The 26,159-nt window shown below is 55.7% G+C and overlaps 1 protein-coding gene across 7 annotated transcripts in view; it reads left to right on the top strand.

Moving 5' to 3' along the window:
• Positions 1-7,650: 7,650 nt before the first annotated feature.
• Rasa3 (RAS p21 protein activator 3) overlaps positions 7,651-26,159 on the top strand; it is an 80,383-nt gene continuing 61,874 nt past the window's right edge. For 6 of the 7 annotated variants that reach the window (XR_007108753.1, XR_007108754.1, XR_007108755.1 and 3 more), the window contains exon 1: positions 7,651-7,955. Coding sequence is in view for 3 of the 7 variants with exons in the window: in XM_047552905.1 (XP_047408861.1) it covers positions 7,901-7,955 (55 nt within the window). In the remaining 4 variants the exon portion in view is untranslated. The remainder of the gene's footprint in view (positions 7,956-26,159) is intronic. The other variant, XM_047552909.1, reaches the window with a different exon arrangement.

The raw sequence follows: 26,159 nt of genomic DNA on the forward strand, positions 1-26,159 counted from the left end.
GTTGAGATGCTCCAGCTGCGTGGCACAGTTCTTCTCCATGTCCCTTAGACTGCTCTCTAAGCTGGACTTCGGATTTCTCCTGAGTCCAGGTCAATCTCCAAGGACGGAGTGGTGCATCTGGGTTCTGTGATTCTCACTGTGAAAGCCCCATCTCCAGGGACTAGGAAGTGGCATTGTAGTGCTCCATTCCATCTGCTGGGACCAGTACTTGTCCAGTTTCTCTGTTCTGAGCCAGCTCAGCATGGTGGGCTGGATGTCGGCCGTGATCTTGCTAAGATCCTGAGGTTTGGGGCGTCTCCCTCCAAGGTCACCCGGAGCTGGCAATGCGAGCTTGAAGGCCTTTGCTTCCTCCTCATGGTTCTTCATGGACAGCAGCTCCTTCTGTGAGTTTGGTTCCCATCTCCAGCTGCGGCTGAGTGATGCTCATGCTGCTCTCCACTGAAGGGCACGTGGCCAGCTCTGTCTGACACTTGACTCTAACATCCTCAGCAACAAAAGACAAGTGTTGTCATTCTGCAGAAAGATGCAGGCACTATCTGTAGAATTTGCAAAGACTTATCCATGGCTCCTCAGTGACTCAGTGGTCTAGAAGCAATGCCTCCATCTCTGACCTGGGCCCTTCTTCTCCAGATGTTCCTGAATTTTGCTCTCTAGCCCCTCATTATTGGTCGCCAGGCTCCTTGCTCTGTCCAGATAGCAGGCCAGGTGGTTGTTCAGGTCTTGCACAGTCTCCTTCTTGCTCTGGATGCTACCCCTTGCCACCAGACTTCTAGCTATTCCTGCCACCAGGAACCCTGACCCAGTTGCTCTGGACGTTAGTGAAGTGGGACGCCAAGCTGGAGCCTGAGCCCCTGGCGCCTGCATAGACCCTGTGTTGCTGGCAGGTCAAATCCAGGGCTGGGTGACCGTACAGAGCCAGAGGCTGGTGACTGGTGGAGGAGGTGGTGGGGCAGGTGGTGAAGCTCACGGTATCTGCAGAGGGAAGTGAGAGACCAGGACTCAGGCTTGGGTCACCAGCACACATTCTTTAGGAAATAAAAAGGAAGGTATTCTGAAATCGTTGACCTGATTTACTCAATTGCGGTTTAGGATCCATGTTGAACAGTGATGTGCCATGGTGCCGGCCTGCCAGACAGGAAAGGAGGTGGGATGACTGGGTGGCTGCACGGAGTGGCCAAGAATAGTCTCTTTTCATTTCTCAGGAAGGCAATTTGAGACAGAAGAGACAATGGCCCTGTGAATGTGTGTTGTGTCCCTGTTGGTTCACAGCTGCCTTAACAAACCCACATGTTCTAGGTTTGTCTACTCCAGGAACTGCCCATGGCGGTAGCCTCATGATGACTTCCAAGTGCAGCTTCTGGGGACTGGATCAGTGTCTTGAACAAACAGCAGAGAACTGACGATTGTGGGCTGCTCTGCAGCAACAGCCCTGAGCAGGTGTGGGTGCCCATGAAGGAAATGGGGAAAGGGGCCACTGGGTCCCACAGCCCGCTCTGTCCCATCTCTCCCCACAGCCTGGAGGGAAAGTAAGTTAGAATGGCAGGCATTGGGTACACAGCCTTGCCACTGTATGCTACTTAGCAGAACATGGAGACGGCAAATGGGCAGCCCTGAGCCTGCCTTGCCGCCAGCACCCGTAGCCCAGGGGAAAGCCAGGTGTGGAAGGGCATCGTGAGGAAGGCTGAAGGCATAGAAATCCTGCTGGCAAGCCGAGCAGAGGCAGGAATGGAACACCAATTCTGGATTGTCACCTCTGAGGTCCTCCCTCTTCTCTCCATGCCTTAACCCCTCAGGAATTTAAGAAAACCAATCTTTCCACCCCAAACTCTGGCACAGGGCAGGGTATAGCAGTGGAAACAGACCTGTGACCATTGTGTGGGCAGCATGCTTGCCTGGTGGTGGGCACCAGGAGACTTGAGTGCAGGGGCTTGCCTAACTATGAACTCTGAAAGCCATATGATTTAATTTTAGAGAACAGCTCTTTTTCACAATCAGCTCACAAATTTCTGACTATTTAATCATGAGGTCTGGCACCTTCAGCTCACCAGCAGCTCACTCTCTAGTTGAGAGTTCTAAAATCAATTTTTAGAAATTAAATAAACCAGACTAGTTAAGTGAAACTCCGGGAGAGTGTGAAATGTTGGACTGTCCTAGCTGCTTGATGAGAACTGCCTTGTATATTTTCTGTGTGGCACGTGTCACACCAGGACCTAAAGTGTGGGCATTCTGTGGATCTTTCCATGAGCAGTTTGAGCCATTCTGGAATCAACACTGGAAGTCCAGGCTCCTCTCCTTCCAGGGCTATGGCAGGAAGGCCACCCACAGGCACTGCTGTGGCCCAAATTCTCAGACTGCTGAATGCCACTGGTCTGAGGAAACCCTGCCTGTGTTCAAGGACCTGTGATCAGGAAGGTTCTGGAGTGGAAGACTTGAGACAGTGAGCAGCAGAGGACCAGACTGTGGCTAGGTGGAGCCTTGGCCCTGGGGCTCCCTCCCAACTGCAGGTCCAAATCGCAGCTTCTCATCTGAAGCCTTCCTGTGATCGAACTGCCAGGGCCACAGGTCGCTCACAGGGCCTGTGGTTTCTTCTGACCTCAGCCTCCTCCCTTGACACGGGCCAAGCCCACAAAGTGCTCTGCCCTGCAAGGTGAGTAAACATAAGACCACACCCTCCCTGTACCAGGGAGGTTTCAGTTTCCCACCCAAGGGGCTCAGGCTCTGAGGCTGCAACAGAAACCCAAGGAGACATGAGTGAGCTGGCAGCCACCTCATGTCCTTTGCTTTAAACATTTTTATTCCAAGATAATTGTAGAGTCGCATGCAGTTGTAAGGAATGTGTGGACCCTCTCCCTATTCCTCCCCAGGGGTCACGCCTTGCAGGACCGAGGTACAGGGATCACCTCCGACAGGTGCACTGGCCTGCTGGGGTTGCACAGCTCTACACGGGCAGGTGTGCAAGTGGCATGTGAGCGCACGTGTGCCTTGCCTTAGCTAGAGCTGCGCAGTCACGACGACCTCTGGGCATTCCGTCTGCTCACGGTGGCAGGCACCTCCTTCCTGTTCTGCACGCTGACAGCCACTCACACCTGCCTCTCTGTCGGGTTGTCCTGGAGAGTGTGGTGCAGATGGATCACACAGCAGGAGCCTTGGGGATTGTCTCTCTTCTCTCAGCCTGTTCCCCTGAACTTCTGCAAGCTGTGGGCGCTGGTGTCCTCCTCTCCATCTTGTCATGCCCAGCACTGTCTGTTAGCCACTCACCTGCTGGAGGAGAGGCAGAGGGCTGCTCCTGATTTGAGTTCCCACTATTGAAGCTGCAGTGAACACTGCTTGGTGCGCATGTCTCTTGAGGACGTCTCCCTGAAGAGGGAGACAAATCACGAGGAGAAGGTGCAGTGTGAAGACAGGCCTCAGCCAGGCTTCCTCTGAACTGGTTCCTGAGCAAAGAAAGGGAGCTGGACTTCCCCCCAGACCTTCCTTGTGCCTGAGAGAAGGTTGAACCTGGAGAAGACACAAGCTTCCTGGGGATGGCCTGGTCCAGGGGACACTGAGCTGTTTTCAGCTCCTCTATGCCTCACTCCCATGGTCCTGTGTGAAGCCTTCAGGTCCACCAGGTGCTTGGCTCCTCCCTGAGGCCTGTGTGAGGACTTCAGGCCCAACTAGTCAGCAGGGTGGTGTGCAGTGTAAAGAGGGAAAAAAATGTAGCCCCGGCTCCCAGGAAAAATAACACCCAGCCAAGCTGCCACGGCGGGGGGGACTCTGGTTTACTCAGGAGATCTGATCGAGGTGCTGTGCACACACCGTTGGCTAGTTCAAGTCCCCCAGCCTGAGGGCAGCAGTGCTGTTACAGACAGGGGAGTTCAGGGACAGTCTGTGGAGAACAGATGTTCATATCACGCTGCTTGAAGGGATAAAGGGTAAGCTGGGTGGTGTGCTGCGTGCCACGAATGTATGAAGGTGGTGTCTGCAATGACTTTTCACACACAGTGAAAAGCCTGTGGGTCAGCCAGGGTCTACCAGGGCACCTGCCACGCTGCTCAGGTGGGGCCCTTGAGCTCCCATCCACTCACTCACTGCCAGAAGGTCACAGTGGGGGGTGTCCTCCTCTGCAGTCCAACCTCCTCTCCCAAGCTGGAGGAGTTCCCAGGCTCCCTGCAGAGTCCTGGGTGTGATGCAGCCGAGGGCAGATGACTTAATCTCTCCAAAGTCACCCCACTAGAGAAGATGGGTTTTGACTTCTCGGGGCTTCATGTTGCTACCTCCGAGATTCCCCCTCCTTTTTCTCTCACTGTTGCAGAAGCGCCAGCACCACAACCACCCAGCAGTGAGTGTGTATCACACAGCAGAGTCACCTGCCCCACGGCCCGCACCGCCAGAGTTCTGTTCTGTTCAGGGCCCATTACCAAGACTGTCGCCCGCCCACTACCCAAGCCAAGAGGGGCACAGAAGTGAGTCCCGGGTGTGATCGTCTGCTTCCGGAGGTGCAGGCATCTGCCAGGGACGGTGCTGCTTTTCTGTGTCTGGAGCGTGAGGTGCAGTGAATGCCCTGGGGCAGGTGGAGTCACTGGCAGTGCCCCCAGGTGTGGCCCCCCGAGCTTGCTCCCCACCCTCCAAGGCCAGCCTAACCAAAGACCAGTGAACTGCAGACCTGCCAGCTGGTGTGATTAAACCCTGGCACCTGTGCAGGAACCAAGCTGAGATGGCCAGGGCTCGCTGGGTGCCGAAGAGGCTGCACTGACACCCAGGGGCTTTGACTGCATTTACAGAGCTGGCAGGGTGCTCCTGGAAGCTCCGTGGCAGACATGGGCAGTGGGTACGGGCTCTGTCCTGGCACCATGGCTGCCACAGGCTTACCACTTGTTCACTTTGTGCCAATCTACTGTCACCCTTTGACATCTGTTTGGCTTGTCAGGAGCTGGACTGGTAATGTAAAGAATCCTTTGAGCTTTTCATGGTAGCATTGAGCTCTCTCCCCCAGAAAGCAATATTGCTTTTATTTTCCATGTTGGCACCCAACTTGGTCTTCCCATCTGGGATGGCTTTTAGCCCACATGCCAAGGACCAATGGGGGCATTCTGAAAACCACCAGGAATATCCACACAAACTGTGCATTCAGTGCAGCGGAGTGATCCCTTGGTAGGGCCACTGGATGTGTGGTCTCACTATGAGCCAGTCTTGGACATAGTGATTGCTGGGCCTCACAAGTTCCCACTCTAACTGAGGCACAAACTCTAGGTCTCTAGTAGCGATGTTGTCCAACCTTGAGTCCAATAGTCCTCAACATGGCTAAATGACCCCTTTCCCTGGTAAGTGGCCACAGGCCCTTTGGCGAAGCCCTAAGAGTATGCTCGCATACACATTTTTGGGAGGCACTGTTCTAGGGGCACAGTCTCTCCTCCAGTTGGTGGGCTCTGAAAGTTGGGCAAGGACAACTTTCTTTAGTCTCCTGATATCAATGCTTGATTTTCTCTGGCTTTATAAACTAAACCAAAGTCTTCTGCTGGCTGACTCCCCGTCCTGCACTCTGTTCAGGTAATGTCTCTGCAGCTCTTTGCAACTGGGGCCCTTGGCCACCTTCTGATCTTAGTACCCATGACAGTAACTGGACCACCTCCTTACTCATGGTTCATCACCACTGGACCTCTGTCAGTTCACTGTCAGACAAACCCCACTGCATCAAGAAGCCCAGTTCTGTGAGGGAATCTCTGCAGCGTCTCACTAGAACATCCCTTGTCCCTTATCACTTTGTCAACGCAGTGTCCTCTGGACTTGCCTTGAAACCTGGTCAGCCCTGGGTTCTGGGTTCACAGAATGGGCCTCCTCTAGTGTGCAGCTTCTCCAAGTACGGTGGCACCTGCCTCTACTGTCTGCCAGACAGCTTGGCACTTGGTTGAATGAGGGACACTGCTTTTTAACAGCTGTGAGGGGCCATCCAGCAGATGGGCACTGGGTCCCTGTCCTGAGTGAATGCTCCCTTGGCAATGAACGCTAGCCTGATGCCCCCTGCAGGGCATTCTTCAGAACTTGTTCTGTATTCGCCCCAAGCTCCTGCTACAGTGTGCTGGTAGATCCTTTGCAGCTCCCTCATCAGGCACTTCCCAGCTGGGTGGGTGATGCTGATCTGGTAGAGGTGATGCAGGTGGACTGCAGGCATGTCCATATTTGCAGAGGTTTCACAGGGTGTTCAGGCACAGAGCCATTACTTGCTTTTAACAGGGAGTGGTAGGACTGCTTCAGACCCAGAAGCTTTAGAGGAAACTGGGATTCCAGATTTTTTGGGTGACTAATTCAGATGACCCTACCCCAAACCTCAGGTTCTACCTTCTTCCCATCCAGAGTCCTGACTTTGGTGGGCTGAGCACTCTACGCTTTCTGGTCAGCTCTCTCTATGATCCTCAGTGTTTCAGTTCTCAGGCTTCAGGAGACCAGTGTCTCCACATGGACCCTTTGTGTGAAGCCACGATGTCACAGTCCAGGTAAGCACTGTTTCCCTAGGCTTTCTGCTGTTTCCTTCCACAGGGATCCAGCTCACCAGCACCGCAGCCTGGCAGGGACAGTGTGCCTGCTGCAGGGTGGTCCTCATTGCAGGTGGGGCAGCAGGCAACCCCACAGCACAGCCCACCTCAGTGGTTGTTTCCCAGGCTTCCTCCCTCAGGATGGGCTCCCCTGGACACAGACTCTGAAGCAGAGATCTGTGTAGAGGAGATTATGGGAAGACACTTCTGTAAGCTTGTGAGGGAAGGAGTGAGCAGAGTATCTGAACTCAGCTCAGGAGTGGGTGGAGGAGAGTCTGTCTTAGAGGAAGGGGTTTGGATGGACAACCACAGCATCTGCTGCAGAAGCTACCAAGGCCCTGAGCAAGATGCCTAAGTGCTGGGGCAGGGGCCAAGGAGACACTTCTCTCAACTTCCAAGTGAAACCGCCAGTACACACCGTGTTTGAAGGTCCCGAGATGACAACTCAGGCTAGTAAGGAGAGGTCGTGGGTGGACAGCAGAAGGGCAGACAAGGCGGACCTGCAGGGTGCAGAGTTCCACATGGACCCCAGGCTTTCCTTCTACCAGTGCTAATCATCTGCTTCTCCCGCCTGATCTGTAGGTGGTCATTTCTGGATAATGTTCTAGGACTTGAGGTTGGGCCAGATGAAATCTTTTCCTTTATATTTTTATGTTTGAATTTCGCTTTTTAAATCTCAAAAACGACTTAGTCCCACGGAGCCTGGAGTTACACACAGACGGGCACATGCGACCTTCCCTTTGTCTCCTGAGCCCGGAGGAACCTGACGAGTGAGAACTCTTGCTTCGGGCTTCGGAAGCGCGTCCGTACGCTCGGGCCGGCCCGCGGGACTCGGGTCTGGGCCGAGGCCGCTCCTGGAGTCGCGATCTAGGATCCAGGCCAGGCCAGTCCCCACCGCCCGGAACGCCGCGCAGTCTGTCCCTTCCGATCCCGCCTCTGAGGCCGACCCCGCCCCTCATCGAGGTTCCGCCAATGGAAGACTGAACCTGGACTGTGGGTGGAGCAATTCAGTCCACGCCTCCTTTGGTGCTCCGGCCAATGGGGAGAGGGGGCAGGACGGAGGGTGGAGCCTCTCGCCCCCGCCCCCGCTCTCGGCCAATGGGCGGGCTCGTAGGTGGGGCCCGACAGGCCGGGCGCGGCAGGCAGAGAGCGCGGACCTGCAGCGCGGCTCGGGCTCCGCCGCCCAGATTCTCCTCTTGGGTTCGGGCCTCTTGTTCTCGGTTCTCTCAGGCTCCGCTGCTCGGGCTCCGGCCTTTCGGGCTCCGCCACCTGGATCTGCGGCTTGGACTTCGGCTGCCCCTGTCCCCTGAGGTAGCACTGCCCTGGGCCTGGCGCGCTCCGGGAGAAGCTCTGCGAGCTCCCGCGGGTGACGGGCGCGGGCACGCAGCATGGCGGTGGAGGAAGAGGGGCTCCGGGTCTTCCAGAGCGTGAGGATCAAGATCGGTGAGTGTCCGCGCTGCCGGCTCGGGGCGGGGTCTCCCTGGCCAGCCAGAGGCGTCCTCCCGGCCTGACGCCCTCTGGGCGATGGCGTAGCCGGAGGCTCGGCGGGCTGGCTCTCGAAGTCGCCCTTCTCGTCCGGGGCCGGTCCGAGCCCGGCCAGACCGAGCTGGGCCCTGGGCTCCGCGGGACCAGCTCCCGGTCCTGTTCTGCGCCCTAGCGGTCCCGGGTCTCCCGAGCAGCGGCCGGAAGGTTAGGCACCGAGCTTCTGTCTAGACGTGCATGAGTGTGCATGCATGCGGGGCCTGTCTGCGTGTGTCTTGTGTGCAAGAGTGCTAGGGGGTCTGTCAACGGTGTCCGTGTGTGCAGGAGTGCGCACGCGCCGGTCTGTGTGCGTCTCTGTATGCTGTGCACACGCCTGTGGGTCTGTCCGGGTGAATCCACGTTAGGGGTCAAATCTGCCTACATCAGAATCTCCGCATCTGGCCACTGCGACTGTACGCAGAAACTTCCTTGCGGGGGTGTGTGAATGCTCCTCCACCCTTTCCCCAGGGGTTGCTGGCAGGGCGGGTTGCAGCCGGTACGTAGGCACAAGACTGTGTGTGTCTGTTGTGCTCCGTGTGCGGTGTTGGAGCCTCTGGCAGAGGGTTGCCAGGCGGGAGTCACAGGAGCCACCAGCACCTCCCCCTCCTTCCATTGAGAACCGACCGTGGGAGCTTTGGCCAGCCGGCCAGCCATTCAGGCTCTCACCCCACCCCCATAAGGCCTGACTCCGGGCAAGCAGAGCTGGGGGAAGGGAAGGGAAGCAGAGTCTGAAGTGGACTGGGAAAGGAATTCCCTGGGAAGAGGAATGAGGTTTCCTGGTTTTATCTGGAAGGGTTCGCTTTTCCTAGTGTTTTGTGTTCTGAGTGAAATGGGAGTTTGCCTCCAGATCAGGGTGGTTTTCTGGAGACCGTTGCATGTGTATCAATGCTATAAAGGAGCAGGCTGAGAGTGTGGTTTACATTGGAGAGGAATTCTGGGGCTTCCAGGGCCATGGATTTTCTCCCCCATTGACCCCACTCCACATCCTGGCCTGTTCCCCTGTGAGAAAGGTCTGGGCACTGCAGCACCTAGCGGCTGGTGGGGTGTCAGCTGTTGATGACATTTGATGCTGCCCCAGGGATTCCAGGGACCCAGTCAGCTCACTGTTTCCTGTCGGCTTTATTTTGGTTTTCGAATCATCACTGAGACAGTTTTGTCTCTGGCTCAGATGCCGCAGATAGGATGGGGCGCTGGAGCTCTGAGCGGTGTGCACCGAGGGTTTCTCCATTCATGTGGTTGGAATCTGCTTTCAGTTTCAAATGTGCTCTACCCGAGGTGCCTCAAGTGTGCCTTCCTGACAGCAGATGGAGGCTTCTTCCTTGAAAGCAGGTTTGTTGTGGTTCCCTTCAGCGCAGATCCCAGTCTGTGCGGGGCAGGCATACCTGAGGGGCCTCAGAGAGGGTGTGGCTGGGAAGGAGCCAGGTCCTGAGTCCTGGGTGCTCAGCACGGGCTTCCAGCCCCAGTCCCAGGCCCAGCCACTGTGCATACAAGGAAGGGTTTGTTGCTGAATTAAAGAGGATTCATTTCTTTCCAGAGTGGAGCAGTAAGACAGGAGGTCAAGAAAAGCCCTGAGTGTCGAAGACAGAGCTTCACTGATCTGCCTGACAGAGACTTCAGCCCACACTTAGTGTTGAGAAAGGTCTGTGTGTGCCCTCAGTGAGAAGCCTGCTTGGGAGGAAGCAGCTTTGAGGAACCTGCCCCAGAAGGCTGTCCTCCCTCCTCTTTGGTGTCCCACGTTGAAAGAGCAAGTGAATCACAAATGGCTGGAGCTCTTGTCTCTGATTAGGAATTGGGCAGTGCTGAACTTTTAGGGAGATGGCAGTGAGGATGGACAGAGGTGCCTGAACTCCTTCTACTCCCTGCCTGAGTGTGCTGTGGCTCCAAGAGGCCCATTTCCCTCCCCTCCTCCTCACTTGGGCCCCCTCTGCACAGATGTGTGGAAGGGGTGTAGCCCAGTGAGAGCCTGACTGTCCTGCTGGCCTAACACCACCAGGTCCTGGGAAAAGCTGTCAGTGGAACAGGAGCAAAGAGGAGCTCCACATGCTGTGGGTGTGCTGAGCTCCTGGGCTTCTTTGTGTAACCTCCACTGTGGCCACTCCCCGACTTGCCCTGTTCAAATGTGTGGGGTTGTGATGACACTACAGTTGCACTTATCTCCCCTGCCTGTCTCTCTGTCTCTGTCTCCCTGTCTGTCTTTGTCACTGTCTCTCACACAGTCACCCCTGGCTGCCTCTTGGCTCTGAGTCCTTCTCCAGGCAAGTTGGCTTCCTGCCTGTGACTTGTGGGATGACCAAGGGCAAGCGTCTTCCCCTTAGTAGCCTCATTTCCCTTCTGCAGGAGGCGGGCAGTTGTCTGCTTATCCGGTGGGAATTTACAAGGCAGTGTTTGTTAGGCTTCCTCACACTCCCCATCTCTACCCGCAAAAGGACAGAAGAAAATTGTTTCTAAAATTGCACAAATATACATGATTGCCACTACTGTTGCTAATAAAAAAAAAGGCAGAACATTTCTGCTGGGTGGGGAGCTTTTTTTTTTTGGCATTGGACCTTGGCCTCTGTGGTTCTTAGTTTTGGAGCATGTGACAGTACTTGGTCTCGTTCAGAGGCTAATGTTGGGGAAAATGGAAGGAATCTCCCCCTTTCCCCTTCCTCTATCTTGTTTTTTCTTCATCTTGCAGAGGGATGATGCAGAAGAAAGAGCCAAATAGAAGTAAAGTATTTTATTGTAGCTATTTTGTTCCTGTCCTCCAGAATTTGTCTCTTCCCCATTTAAATTAGGGTTCAGTACACTTAGAATGTTAAGCACCGTGTCTCTGATAACAATTCCTGCTTTGTTATAGCAGTGCCTCAGCCACTTCCTTGAGGTCACTATGTTGAGGAAACGTGTAGCTGAGCTCTCCAGAGTTGGAACTGGTCGGTGGTGGCAGCTACAGAGACAGCCCCTCTGCTGGGCAACGATGCCTGGGCCCAGTGCTCCCAAGGCTTTGCACAGTAGCTTTGCTGCCCAAACTTTCCTTTTGCATAATATTTGCTACTTGTTTTAAAAAGTGCCATCTTGTCATGATAAGCATTCAGTAAAAAGCAAAGTTGTTTCCATTGAGCCATAAATAAAGAATTTAAAATCCTAGCCATCCCAGGATGAGAAAATCCTTTCTCTCCACAGAGGTACAGGCAGAACCAGGTCTGTGTGGGGCTCATGGGTGCCAGGAAGCTGGGCTCTGTGTTGGTCTTTGCTGCTGGGCTTCCTATGCTCTCCAGCTGCTCAGTTCTTTCTCCCTGGATTTCGGTGCCTGCTGCTCCACAGGGCTGTCATGTTCTTTGCTGTAAGATTGGAACATGGCCTTGGAACAGGGCACTGGCAGTCTGAACTCAGGCCCTGCAGTTCTACCCATTCAACAAAATGTGGCCATGGCCAATGGCTTGTGCTGTGGGGGCGGGGGTAGCTGTGACCAGGGCTTGTTTGCCTCCATCTGGCACTCTTGCTTGCCTGATGACAAACCAGATCTCACCGGAAGCAGGAGGGACCCACTGAGAGGAGAACTGTGTGGAGGTGGTCAGGCATAATGATAAGTGGGAGCGGGGAGTCCCTGGTCTGGCCTCCTTGACTGTTCAGTGGTAAGGAGGCTGCAGGTGAAGCCCTAGGCCATTGGCTGGATGCTCAGGGTTCCAGATCCATCTCTGCCTGAAGTGAGGCAGTTGGCACACTGAGTTCCACAGGGGCAGAAACGCATCATCCCAGGGTTCTTGTGGGGATCAGAACTGGCAATGGCCCTGAGGGAGGGGGCAGGTCTGCTGCGATAGGTTTTATAGCAGCATCTTCATGCGGCCAAGGCTAGGCTCAGAAAAGAGGTGGTTTGTGAATCCAGGAAGTGGCCTTAGTAATACTGGAGCTTCCCTGAGCGTCTGAGTATAAGGTGGTGCCATACTAGCCACCCGGTCCCTGGCGTCAGGGACTTTAGATTCTCTTGAGTTCTGTGATGCTAAAATTAACTTGGATATTCCATTAACCGAGCTCAGTTAAGCTGCCCATACTATTTTTAACTGCCAAGGACTGTGTATAACTGAGCCATACCTGCAGAAGCTGCAGAGTCTCAGGGCCAGGATGGCTTTGACCTGTGGCTGCAGATTTTGCCTGGGAGGTGGTTGGGTTTGCTGTGTGTTGCAGGGTGGTGGTGGAGATTTTAAGAAACTTGTATATATCATCTCATTTATTGAAGTCCTCAAAACTTCACAATGTTGAAGTAAACTGACCAAAGATGCTGGCCCTTGGGCTGAGCCCAAGTCTGTGTATCCTGGAGTCTTCCTCTCAATAATGTCGGTGTAGCAGGCTGTTTGCTTTCTTGTGATCTTGGATTTAAACAGGGGGCAGTGGAAGATGGTAAAGGAGAAGTGGCGACTGCAGAGGCGAGGCCAATAGCATTGGAGGGCCAGAAGGGGCCACTGGTCCTTGTGTGTGGACAGCAGGTGGAGTGCTGGCTGGGAGCTGTGAGAGCCTCAGACGAACTCGTGCAGGGAGCTGGAGGGAGAGGTAGGGCCCCTGGCCACCCAGCCAGCCAGCCTCTGGAAGGTAGGCTCAGCTGGAGGCCCTGATGTGACCTGTGGACATTCTCATGTAAATGGAGTAGGGCATTTGCAGGGGACAATTTAATTAGGGTCTCTGGAGCTGGTGAGGCATTTGAAACCACCCGGGCACTTAGTGAAGAAGCTGCATCTTGCCAAAGCTGTTGAATATCACGTGTTAGGGCAGCATGTTGTGTTCCAAACGGACGACGGCTAGACCAACCCGAGTGCAGTGGGAGCTGCTGGTTGTGTTCACAGATTCAAAGTGTCCTTGGGGCTGGGGAGATAGCTCAGTTGGTAGAGTGCTTGCCTTGCAAGTACAAGGCCCTGGGTTCGGTCCCCAGCACCACCAAAAAAAAAAAAAAAAAAAAAAAGTGTCCTTGGAGGAGGGATGTGACTTGCTGGTTGGGAACTCTGGAGCCACTGACCAACTCGGAGGCAGAGACCCAGGATAGAGTGCCTCATTCATTTCTCCATGATTCTGTGACTTTAGAAGATTCCTAGTCCCTGCTGCCCTTGTTTCTTCATGTGTCAAAGTGGTGTAGCATATGTCTGGGGAGACTTGAATGACAACTCTGATCTTCATAGACAGAAGGTGCTTTTTCTAGTATAAGTTGAAGCTATTTATTCTGTTAATTTTGTAACAAACTGGCCCTCCATCTAAGCAAATGCAAAACCAACTGCATTGCTTTAGGGAGGGAGACAGTGAGACCTGAGAGCCGCTGGGGAGGTGCCTTGCGCCTGCTCCAGGCCTGCTGATGTAGGGGCCACTTGGGGTGAGCGGTTTGACTGGAGTTACCCTGAGGCGAATGCTCAGGCCTGGGGTGAGGCAGGTGGGCACACAGGTGGGTCACGAAGGGGTTTGCTGTCTGTCCTGCAGGTACATGCAAGGTAAGAGTGCCAAGTACCATCATGGGTGCTGGACCTGGGAGGGACCTCGGGTCAGCTGGCCTTTGCAGCTGTGCTCAGCGTTGGGAGGTGCTGGGCAAGGAGAACACTCTCCTTGGTCGGGTGTTGGAGGTGATACACAGGACTTTCTTCTGCGACGGCACCTGAGCGGTGACTGGATGAACACACAGCCAGGGCGTGGGACAGGGCCTGCTCTGGCTACCATGTGGCCTCTGGGAACTGGTGAAGCCACAGCCAGGCCGGGCCAGGCAACAGGGACGGCAGGAGCAGCCAGCTTCCGCTTCCCTGTTAGGTCCCACTGCTGTCTCTGTTCACTGTTGGGAGGCCACACAGAGGAATTCCCAAACTGTCAAGTCCCTCCTGACTCGGGGTCCCTTACTCATGCCCCAGAGCCCCCCTTTGGCTTAGTCTGAAGTTCTTTTCTTTTTCAGTTCCTTCTGAGGAAGGAGATTTCCATTCTTTATGGCTCTGTGGTCCTTCCTCTGGTTCTGTCCACTCCTGGAGGGTCTGCTTTGATTTCACGGGCCTCTCTACCTTTCTTCTGCCCGGCATCCGACCTGAGCAACAGAGCCCATGCACGGCTAAGGCCTAGCAGATGCCCCGTGGATGCTGTGATGTAAGGACTTGTGTTTTCCCTCCTGCTCATCTGAGGCTCGGAGGAGTGAGGTGGCCTTCCCAGTGTCACACTGGCAAAAAACTGTGGTTGGACCAGGGCTGCAGCACTTCCTGTGAGAACTCCTGGCTCCCAGGCCTAGGCGTCTTGGTGTTCACAAGCAGTGATCGTGCTCCCAAGTTGCTCCCTCAGGCAGGAGCACTGGCTTCTGAGAGTCCCTTTCCCTCACACCTTACAGGCAGCCAATTGAGCACAATCAGGAGAGCTTTGCGTTGACTTGCACTCCTGGCTCAAGGCAGCTGGAGTGCAGAGGCCAGGGCTTGGCATCGGGTGACACACTGGATGCCTGCAGGCAGGGTCACAGGGCATAGTGGCCCTGGGAGGCCATGCCCTCTCTCCTTGAACCTGACAGCTGCCTTCCACCTTTGGCATCTTTCTTCTCCTGGAGGCCAGGTGCACCAGGAGAGGAAAGCATGGTTCTGTGGCAGGAGGCAGGGAGAGCAGGGCAGGCAGTTGGGGGGCCAGCCCAAGCCTTCTGGGCATCTGCTTTATTTTGACTCTGACTGGACTGGTTTTCTCCAAGGTTCAGGTCAGACTGGGACACAGTGTTGTTAGAGAGAACCCGGAACAGGGGCTGGTTCCCAAAAGCTCACTGTACAGACCCCAGGGCCCTTAGCCAGGCTGGATTCTTGTTCAGAGTCTTGGTTGGAATGTTGGTTTTCCAGTGGCCTTTGGGATAAGGCTGAGCTGGGGAATTCCAGACCCTCTGGGCTACAGCTGCCAAACAGCCTTCTCCGGAAGCCCTGCAGGGTGCATGGGGCTGACCACAGCCAGGCCAGAGTCCTGGGAAAGCTCTGCCACCACAGGATCTAGAAAGGGCACTGCCCTCTTTCCCACCTGGCCTCCCAGACTCCCCCTGCTAGATCTGAGGGTTTGCAGTGGATCTTTGTGTGTAAGATGGTACTGGAGGTGGAGTCCCTGGCCAGCACACCTCAGCTGATCTCTGCAGACGGGCTGTGGTTTTGTGCCCAGTCCACAGGTGCACTCAGTTCTTAACCTGGGACCACACCACAGGGTGTAGCTTAGGGGTACGTGCTAGGGGCAGAACTCTGTCCCATCTCACAGGGTGCCCCTGTCAGTGTGCACACCCAGGAATGGCCCTGGACGCATGCACCCTCAGGCATCACCCGGAGCCAGGGGGGCAGCGTCATCTGCTTTTCTTTCTTGGGAGGTATCCTCCTGTGAGGTGCCTGCAAGCATGCTCACATGTGCACACACACACACGGCACATGCACAGACACACGTCTGTGTACACACGTGTATACACGTGCACACACAGTGCATACGCATGGTCACACAGCATGTCTACACAGTACAGTGCACTCTCAGGCATGTGCACATGCACATACAGGAATACATGCATGCATGTGCATGTGTGTGCACACTCTGGGGCCCTGGAGGAGCAGAGGCGCATGACCCCACTGCACAGCATTGCAGCTGGGCTGGGGTGTAAGGGAGGCTCACCGCAGCTCCCACTGCCTTCCCCTTTTCTGAGATCCACGGCCGTAGGACGGAGTCATTTAGTGCTGCATAAGATTTGCAGAGTTTAAAATGGCCCCTACCTTCTTCCCGACAGAGCTGGGGCTACAAACACTCTCCAGTTTCATGGTCTGACACCCCAAGCTCCGAGTGTGTACTGGAAGCATCTGGGGTCTGAGAGCCCTGCAGATGCTCAACCCTGCTCAGGATCTCTGTGCTGGGGGCACCTTCCCTTCCACCTTCCAGGACTCAAGGTCTTTCCCTACAGTTGCTTCTGAGTTCTAAGTGTTTCATGTTTGTGTTACATGTTTGTGTAGCACGTTTTTAGACTCACGGGCTGGTTTTTTTCTTGTATCTTTTCTCCCCCGTTGGTTTCTGATCTGTCCTCTAGATGACCATAAGTTGGTAGGTGCCCACGTCCAGCCCCAGTGTGCTGGACTGTGTGCTGGGGAAACCACATGGAATCCCAACGAGTGGGATGCTATCCAAGTGTAGCCCAAGCCCTCTTAGCTCTGTGCAGACTTCGATGTTAGAGATGTAACCAGTAAGAAGTGACTGGAACTGACCCCAGCAGTACAAACCATAGCCTAGTGGTCAGGAGTGGCAGGTGAGTGACTGGCCACAGGTGTTTTGGTGACAAAAGTCCTCCCTTGGTGACTTTGCGGCAGGCTGGTGGGAAGTTCGTGCCAATTCGTTTTAGGTCAGAGCTTGTTTGTGCAGAGCTGGAGGCTCACTGGAGGGGAGGACAAGGCCCTGCAGGCCGCGGGCTCTCCACACTGCCAGTACATGCCCGCTGTGCTCTGTGCTGCAGTGATGTGTAGGTCTCCCTCGAGGGGCTGTAGGCAGTGCTGAGGCCTCACGGGGCTGACCCCCAGCTGGCCCCATCTGTCTGGAAGCTGTGGCATTCCTTTTATTCTTTGTCATTTCCTGCCCCACGCAGTTCTGCCTACAGTGTATGGAGAGTTTCTCAGAAATAAAGGGTCCTGTGGAAGATAAACCACTTTCCCCGTGTTCTGCCAAGGGACTTGATTTTAAGATCATTCTGTTTCATGAGCGTATTTCTGTGTTTTCTCCAGGGAAGCCTCTGGTAGCTGCCCTTGAGTCACGGTTTTGTGTTGTTGTTTTTGAGGACATACCACTGACTTCAGTGGGAGGCCAGGTTGCTGGGAGCTGGTCTGCCGGTCATCCCTGCACCCTTCTCATGGAGTCCTCAGAGTTGGCTTGTGCTGTAGAGACCCTGAATTCTTGCTGGCCAAGGCACTCGTGGGAGTGGCCTGCTTATAGACGTCATGCTTCAGAACTACCTGGAAACCTGCTTGCTGTCATGTGGGAAATGATGTAGGTGGGGTGGGTGAGCCCATGGCTTCGTGCTGCCAGGGTTGGGGTGGCTAGAAGGGGTTGGAGCTTGGAATGTGGGGTGAGTGGCTTTTTTAAGGTCACCATGTGTGGCAAAGCCCGTTAGTTTCACTGGACGTGTTAATCACAGATCCCGGGTGGGGTGTTTAGTTTTCAAAGGCTTCCCTTTGAGTGGGCACTGGAGTCTGGTGGGGGTCTGGGGATCACCACAGCTTCCTGCTGGCCTCAGGCTGCCCTGAGCTGGGGGCTGCAGGTGCCTCACAGTCCCAGACTCCGCGGACCACAGAGGTGAGAAAAGCTGGTCTGCATGGCCACACGTTCATGGGGTAGGGCAGGGTGTGCTCAGGTTCCTGAGAAGGGAGCTCTCCTTTGTGCTGAGGAAAATGGGAATGCGGGAGGGGGCTGCGAGCAGTCGGTGGGGTGCACACAACACAAGACTCCTTGCCTGCACCCGTACACGTGACATGCACACTCACAGGATGCACATACGTGTATGTACATACCACATGTGATGTTTCCCAAATCTGGAATTTCCACAAGTCTTAAGAACTGTATCTTCAGAATTAATTTTTGACTTTATAAAATGGCCACTTCTGAATAAGAGCACAGTTCATCATTAAAACTAAGTACCTCCTCCAAGGCGCAGTGCTCCCTCAGCGCAGTGACTCTGAGGAAGGGGCACCAGCTCCTTCCCAGCAGCAAGATGGCCTGACTAAAGCAGAAGCAGGAGGGCTGGCGGTAGGACTGCAAGCTGACTGGTGGCACCACAGGATGCTGCTTCGTGTTCTCTGCAAGTCTGAAGCGCAGTGACCGCAGGCCAAGCAGGGTAGGCTCAGCTCAGGAGTGCTCAGGGATCACCTCTGGGCCAGGGACACACACCTGTGTTCTGACCTCAGTCTTCCCCCTTCCACGGTGCTGCTCAGGTTATAGAGTCCTCGCTATCATAAGAGCAAGTGAAGGGTGACACAGGACGGGGGTCCTCAGAGCAGGCACCAGGGAAAAGCTCAGAGGGTGGCAGGACTCCTGGGAGATGCTCACCCCTCCCAAGGGTCCTCCTGATGTCTGGGCCCCCGAGGGTCCTTCTGATGTGTAGGCTGAGGGTCCTCCTGATGTCTGGGCCCCTGAGGGTCCTTCTGATATCTGGGCCCCTGAGGGTCCTCCTGATGTCTGGGCCCCTGAGGGTCCTCCTGATGTCTGGGCCCCTGAGGGTCCTCCTGATGTCTGGGCTGAGGGTCCTCCTGATGCCTGCCCCCACAAGGATCCTCCTGATGTCTGGGCTGAGGGTCCTCCTGATGCCTGGGCCCCTGAGGGTCCTCCTGATGTCTGGGCTGAGGGTCCTCCTGATGTCTGGGCTGAGGGTCCTCCTGATGTCTGGGCCCCTGAGGGTCCTCCTGATGTCTGGGCTGAGGGTCCTCCTGATGCCTGCCCCCACAAGGATCCTCCTGATGTCTGGGCTGAGGGTCCTCCTGATGCCTGGGCCCCTGAGGGTCCTCCTGATGTCTGGGCCCCACAAGGGTCCTCCTGATGTCTGGGCTGAGGGTCCTCCTGATGCCTGGGCCCCTGAGGGTCCTCCTGATGTCTGGGCCCCACAAGGGTCCTCCTGATGTCTGGGCTGAGGGTCCTCCTGATGTCTGGGCTGAGGGTCCTCCTGATGCCTGCCCCCACAAGGGTCCTCCTGATGTCTGGGCCCCACAAGGGTCCTCCTGATGCCTGCCCCCACAAGGGTCCTCCTGATGTCTGGGCCCCACAAGGGTCCTCCTGATGCCTGCCCCCACAAGGGTCCTCCTGATGTCTGGGCTGAGGGTCCTCCTGATGCCTGCCCCCACAAGGGTCCTCCTGATGTCTGGGCTGAGGGTCCTCCTGATGTCTGGGCTGAGGGTCCTCCTGATGTCTGGGCTGAGGGTCCTCCTGATGTCTGGGCTGAGGGTCCTCCTGATGCCTGGGCTCCTGAGGGTCCTCCTGATGCCTGCCCCCACAAGGGTTCTCCTGATGTCTGGGCTGAGGGTCCTCCTGATGTCTGGGCTGAGGGTCCTCCTGATGTCTGGGCTGAGGGTCCTCCTGATGCCTGGGCCCCTGAGGGTCCTCCTGATGCCTGCCCCCACAAGGGTCCTCCTGATGTCTGGGCCCCTGAGGGTCCTCCTGATGCCTGCCCCCACAAGGGTCCTCCTGATGTCTGGGCTGAGGGTCCTCCTGATATCTGGGCCCCTGAGGGTCCTCCTGATCCCTCCCCCCACAAGGGTCCTCCTGATGTCTGGGCTGAGGGTCCTCCTGATGCCTGCCCCCTGATGCTGGGCTCCCTCAGGGCCTCAGCTTCCTGGCCAGGGGTAGCTACAGCCACAGGACCCCTCACCCTCAGCTTCCTGGCATTGCTGCACATCCCTAGGAAGTTACTTTTCTCTCAAGAACTCCAGAAAACCAGGAAGAGAGGCCCATGGGTGTCCTGTAGGCTTCTGTCCTTAAGTGCCTGGTAAGCCTCACCTGGATCTGAGAGCTAAGGGCCTTCCGACGGCAGGGTGGCCTGCTACTTACCGTGTGTGCTGCACCAGCTGGTCCAGGGGAGCACGTGCAGGTGAACCCCTTTTCTGAAATGCAGAGGTTTGGGAACAGGCAGTGTTGTCCCCTTATTACATTCAGCAGTGGTTGGGGACTCTTTTTGGTGGTTGAGGAGTGGCACTGCACCCACTAGGGCAATGGAGGGTGCTGTCCAACACCCACAATGCACAGGACCCCCACGGATGAGCCACACAGGTTGTGAGTGGTGCAGCGGACAGGAAGCCTTTGTGAGTTCTTGAATGGCACATGACAGGGAGAGAAGAGGTGTGGACCTTGTTGGACACCTGTGCTACCCAGGTGTGTCTGACTCCAGGTCTTGCTTCTCTTCAGGACTGTGATCTTGGAGAGCTGCCTGTCACATTTTGGGGGCAGAGAGCAAGTGAATCTCTGCACATCTGCTGATGAAGATGGGTGGCATAGTTGCATGGTTCTGCCCAGCCTTCTGTCCACCCAAGTGTCCAGACCCTGGGGCCAAGGGGCAGTGGGACACTGGGGGCCAGGAGGTCCGGGTGGACCCAGCTCTGCAGTTCACCAACTGCATGTCCTGTGCTAGGTCACTTGACCTCTCTGCCTTAGCTTTAGTTCCATAAAACCAGGGTGGTGATGATAGTCCCTTTCTAGGGTGGCAGGAGGGTGGTGGCTCAATGCCCATGACCTGCTTGTCCCTGTGAGCACAGACCTGTCTTACCCAAGTGCTGCTGCTCTCTTTGTAGGAGCTCAACAAGACTTGGGGAGTGCCAGGACCTGTCAAGCTCAAGGCTCTTTTGGGGGAGCTACGGACTGGGTTCATGACTGTGGAAAAGGCTCTTCATGGGAATGTGGGTTTTCTTGATGAGTGTTGGCAGTGTGTATGGGCTGGGCCAGGCAGGCATCAGTGGGGACCAGCATGCTGTGGTGTCCAGCTGCTGGCCTGGTTACCTGCATACCACACAGGCCTCGGGTTCCCACTTGTTCCATCAGGGTGGTGACAGACTTCACAAGGTCCCCGAATGTCATCAGCCTCCAAGCTGCAACTTTGTCTGAGAGAGCTCAGGATTCCTCCCTAGAGTTCTGGTTATGACTTACAGTGAAATAGTGGCCAAATTGTTATGACCAAACGTGTCTGGCAGGAAGGTCTGTCATAACAACATATCCCAGGACAGGAGATGTGGTGGTCACATATCCTGGGAGCTGCAGAGGTGTTGTGAAGTCCTTAGTCTGTTACAGACGGGCCTGACCAAGATTGTGAGTCTGTGGTAAAGGAGCAGGATGGGGCTGCTCACCTGCTGGGGTGGTGGGGCCTTTGGGAGGTTCTAGGGGGAGGGCTGTAGGTCTCTGGGATGTGCCCTTGAAGGGGACAGTGGGACCCTAGCCCCTTTCCTCATCCCTCCTGTCCAGCGTGAGGTGAGTGGCTTTGCTCCACCACATACTCTCACTGTGCTGAGCCATCATAGGCTCAAAGCAGTGGGACCAACTGACCACGGACCGGAACCTCCAGAATGTGAGCCCGATAACCCTTTTCTCTACGTTGATTATCTCAGGCATTTTTTATAGCAGCAGAAAGCTAACTCATAGGGCATGAGTGGTTCCATGGACAGTTTTGTAACCCACAGGAAGTGCTCTTGGGCTGCCCCAGCTCAGAGCCAGTGCTGCTTGTTGCCCAGGGTACAGCCTCCAGGGTGACTTGCTCTGCTGTCAGTCATCAGGGTTGTTCATCTGCTGAACCCACATCAACACAGCTCACCAGGTGGTGCAGCTGGGAGACCCCTGGTGCTCTGCTCCGTGGTGGCACCAGGCAGCTGGCAATTCCCTGGTGGGTGGGCATGGAAGTCATGAATCAGCCCTGCAAGGGAAGCATCAGGAGACCTGAGGTGTTTTCTGATTCCAGCCCGTCCATGGGAATCTCCCTTCCAGTCCAGGTCTGCCGCTGCTTGCAACATGGACACCAGAAATACTGGAATCTCCCTGCCTCATCCCTTTCCTCTCTCTTGGTGGGTATGGAAATGGGAATGCCTACAAATGGCCACCAGAGCAGGGCTGTAGTGAGGATGCCTCCTGGCCCTTAGGTGGACACCAGAATCTGGCTTACACTTCTCTAAGGAGTGAGAGTGAGCAAAGGTTGGTAGAGAAGGGAGAGAAACAAGTTACTGTGGCAACTCACCTCAGTACACACCAGGGTGAACTGGTCTGGGCCTGTGCTATAGAGAGACCATAGAACAGGCATCAGCCACCTGAGGGTCAGACAAGGTCTGGGTCATGGTGTACGTCTAGCCAGTGAATGGCAAGAGCTCGCTCTGGCCGTCAGGGCTGGGAAATGCTGATTAAGTGACTGGCCTGTCCTCAGCCCCTGCTCCCCTCAGACCTGCAAGTCAGAGATGCCCCAGAGCCTGTTCCAAAATAGATCTGGACTCAAATCTAATAAAGGAAACCTCAGGAAATCCAGAATACAAGGCACAGGACCAGAGGAAATTCATTTTAAGCTCCATAGATAACTTTGCAGTCTAACTTTCTAACAGAGGAGTGCAGACTGTCTTGCTTGGTTACAGTCCCTGGCATTGAGCTCAGTGTCTGCTTGGGACTTGGAAGTGCACAATGGTGGAGACCAAGGAGCATGGGCCAAGCCCCTGACCTCAAACCTCCTGTGCCACAGCTTGGGTGGCAGCACTGCTCTCAATGGAAGCTCGTCAGGAGCAACTGGCCCCTGCACAGCATTGACCATTGACCTACCTTGTGTCCTTTGGTCCACTGTCAGCCTTACTGCAGGGACAGGCCACTCCTAGTGCTGGGCGACTTTTACTCCATTCCTGTCGAGCAGGAGCCCTCTGATCCCAGAGGTCCACAGAGAAGTGCCCCTGCTTGAGGCTGACCTGGAGACATAATGATGTGGCCAAGCAGAAGACCTTGCCTGGGGTAACCACCATCCTTGAATAACTGCAGGGAGGAGAGCTCCAGGTTGGGGGTATAGGACTTTGACACGTTGTCCCATAGATCCCCACAGCCTGAGAGCCTCTCTAGGCATCGACCTGGCCCAGGGATCTACTTACTGTCACCAACTGGATCTGGTTCAAAGTCAGCCTGACATGCCACATTAGGTGCTAGGGGCCCTGGAGCTGCAGAGCTTACAACGCTTGCTTCTGCTGGGTCCTGGGAATGAAGGCAGAGGAGACACCCCCTCCTCCCCAGCAGCACCAGTGGGGATGCTCGCTTCTGCTCTGAGCTGCCACTGGCATTGTCCATCAAGCTGGGTTCACAGTCCCCAGGGGACACCATTTGCTCAGTTGCAATCAGGGGTCCTCACAGCCAAATGGGCATTTGTGGGCCTGGGAAGAACTGTGTGACTGGAGGCTGGGAGAAGAAGACAGTGCAGCGTGCAGTGGAGCTGGCCTTTGTGTGGGTGCCATGAGGCCAGCTCTGCAGGGTGGCAGGCAGTCTTTCTTCCCTGGTGCGATCAAGAGCTTGGTCTCAGCTCCTCCTGTCTTCCACTCAGTGCTGTTGGATCCTGTCACCTCAGCCCGTTATGATGGCGGCATCTGGTGTCTTGGGCCCTGGGCAGGGCCTGGTGCCTGGAGGGTGAATCTGCTCTTCCATGCCACGTGGGCTCAGGGGTGTTTGAGGGGACTCCCCCTCCCCAGCAAGCACCACGAGAACGAGGACTTGCAGGATTTTGTTGGGTGTGTGCTCCATGCAGGTCTTCATGGACTGAAGAAGCCTGGGAGCCCCAGCGCGAGCAGGCCAGAGCAGGCCCTCAGGAACATCTGGGCTGGCAGCCACTCAGCTGCCCTGTACTGTGGCAGCCACAGGTGGTGCACAGTAGGGACAGGCTGCCTTTCAGCCCCATCTTACATATGAACTCTGATGTCTAAACTGCACACAATTTTCATGTGCTATGAAATATTTTCCTTTCGATAATTTGAAATTATATAGAAATGTGAAAATCTGTTTTCAGGTATTACAAAAACAAGTTTTTTCTGTCTCTTCCCAGTTCAGGGCATTGCAGCCATAGGCCCAGAGTGGACCCAGCCCCAGGCCACCAGTCCATGGGACTCTATTCTCTGTCCCACTTTCACTTTTCATGTTGATCCTGACCAATTCTCTTTTTCCCAACTCACCTTTTTTCTGATTGTAGTAGGAACATTCTTTCCCTTTCCACATAGAGGTCCCAGCCAGCAGGGCCCTTAAAGTTGGGTGGTGGTGCAGGACCTGGCTCTCAGGGTCTGCATCCTGAACCTTGCACAAGTGGACTTTGGTGGTGTCCATGCCTTTGAGGGTAGATGGGGTGGCTCCACTGCTCTTCTGCACATACAGGCCCTCAGAGCGGGCTGTGTTCAGCCCCCAAAGGGAAGAGGAGCTGCAGAACCAAGGGTTAGGGCCTGTCTGCTCTGAGGGCAGAGGATCCTGAGTCCTGTTGGTGCTAATCAGAGGGCATCCTGCTCCAGTAGCAGTGGGCTTCCTGATCTTTGGGAGCTGAAACCAACTTCTGCAGATGCAGGTTTAGTGGGCATCCAGGTGCAAAGGGTCCAGAGCCCCCTGCCCTCTGAATCTGGAACCTGTGCCTCGGGGCAGATGCACCCCTGGGACAGCAGGGTGTTTGGCGTGCTGTGCTTGGTGGGTGCAGGTGGGCGTGTGAGTCACTGCAGGGTGTTTTCAGCCTGCACCAGAGGTGGCTCTTGTGACAGGAGAAGCCTAGTGTCCTGCTGCCTAGGGGATGCCAGGGAGTTGGTGACAGGTGTCACAATGCTACCCTCCTCTGCATTCTCACCCCTGGCAGCTCCTACTCTGCTGCTTTCCATGTGAGCTCAGCTGACGCTCCTGGGCATGAGAGACCCACACACAGATGGACATGCACACTGCAGTGCCCATGAGAAGAAGCCCCATGGACTCCTCAGTTGAGGGAGGGGGCCCCGCAAGGACCCTGCAGGGCCACTGGCTCAGAGCCCCGAGGACCTGAGGCAGCACCAGTGCCTGGTCCACTCCCCAACCTGTGAAGGTTGTGACCCACTCCTTTCCAGAGCTTTCTAGCTGCCGATGCAGGACCAGGCTGTGGAGAGGTGGTAGAGAGGTGTGGAGGTGGAGAGAGTGTGGCAGGTCTCCCCTGGCGCACTCTCACCTCTTCTCTCACTCCTTCCCTGGGTTCTGTTCCCCAGATCCTGCCCTGCTCACACTAGCAAAGCCTGCTGGCCACTTGCTCCTGGTTTTGCAGGAATTTTGTGTGTGTGCAGACGTGGGGATGCCCCAAAACTGTCTGAACATGAAGAGCCTTCTCTCCACATTGCAGGTCTGGTGCGTGGGGTAGTCTGGTCTCCCTTTCTGCTGGCTGGGTTGGATGGCTGTGACGGACTTTGGTGGTGTTCAGAGGGTGCTCCAGGTGATTCACAGTGGGGCCTGTGCCATGCTGTCAGCTGGGAGCCTCTCATCAAAGAGCCCCTGCCCTCCCAGCAGCCTGGAGCTGCCACATCCTCGAGGCCTGGGTCCTGGAGGCCTCCATGGGAAGGAGCCTGTCAGTGCAGCAGAGGCCCCAGGCCTGTCCCTGTCTCAGGACATGCCAGGCTGTGTGTCATGCAGAGAGGATGAGTCAGGTCCTGCCCTGCTCTGACCTCTGAGGCCGTGTGCTTCAACAGTCAGCCCTGGCATCTTGGCCTGGTCAGCTGTGTCTGCAGATCTTGTGGCTCACCTGCTGGGAGGAAGGTGAAGTAGGATCTTCTGCACCTGAGGTGTGTTGGTTGACTTTCTCCACCTTGTTCCCCTGCGCAATGGCTGGGTGCTAATCACAGCCAAGCATGAAGCCACTGTGAGGCACCAGCAGAGGCCGGCAACAGGTGTGATGGGAGAGAACCAGGTTGTCACGGAACCTGTAGCAAAGTGCTCAGTGCAACAGAGAGTACCTGCTGTTTACCATGTTTTACCCAGGACCAGGGCCTTGCAAGTACACGGTGGAGGTGCCAGCTTCTCAGCAGACCTGTCCCCATAACCAGGTTGAGGTCCTAACCAACTAGAGGCCGTTTGCTAGGCTGGGGCCTGCTGCCTGAGTCTGCTCTTGAGCAGAGGTGCTCGCTCCTTGGGAGGCCCTTGGGCGCAGGCCTCACTTTCTTGGTGCGTGCTGGGGATTGCGGCAGTCTGTTGTGAGACCCAGCAGTCAAGCAGGATCATCCCCGTTGACTGGTGGGGAAACGGAGGTTGGAGGTGGCTCAGCCTGCTCTGAGGTGATGGTGGCGAGTGGCACGTCTGAGGCAGGGTCACACTGCCCCAGCTTCACGTCCTGGACCCGGCTTTGTACCTCCGAGGGGACCGGGGGGTGTGGGTGGCAGTGCAGAGGAGGGGGCACCCTCTAAGTCAGGGCGTGGGGTCCACAGGAAGCAGCAGCTGCTGCAGGGCGCTTCTAGAACTTCAAGACCCTGTGGGTGGATGAAGAAAGGCTCCAGCAGCAGGGTGGAGCCTGGGGAGGTGGAAGCCTGGAGTCTGTGCTAGTCAGAAGGAAGAGGGTGGGTCTCGGGCAGCCTGGAGGTTCCCCAGGGTTACAATTGAAACATACATAAAAGTATCAGTAAAATATGGCAGGATATGGTGGGTGGCTTCTGGAATGGGGAAACACCTCAGGTAAAAGCGAACCTAGAGGCTGAA

This window comes from Sciurus carolinensis, chromosome 5 (assembly GCF_902686445.1).
Source record: "Sciurus carolinensis chromosome 5, mSciCar1.2, whole genome shotgun sequence".
Taxonomy (NCBI): domain Eukaryota; kingdom Metazoa; phylum Chordata; class Mammalia; order Rodentia; family Sciuridae; genus Sciurus; species Sciurus carolinensis.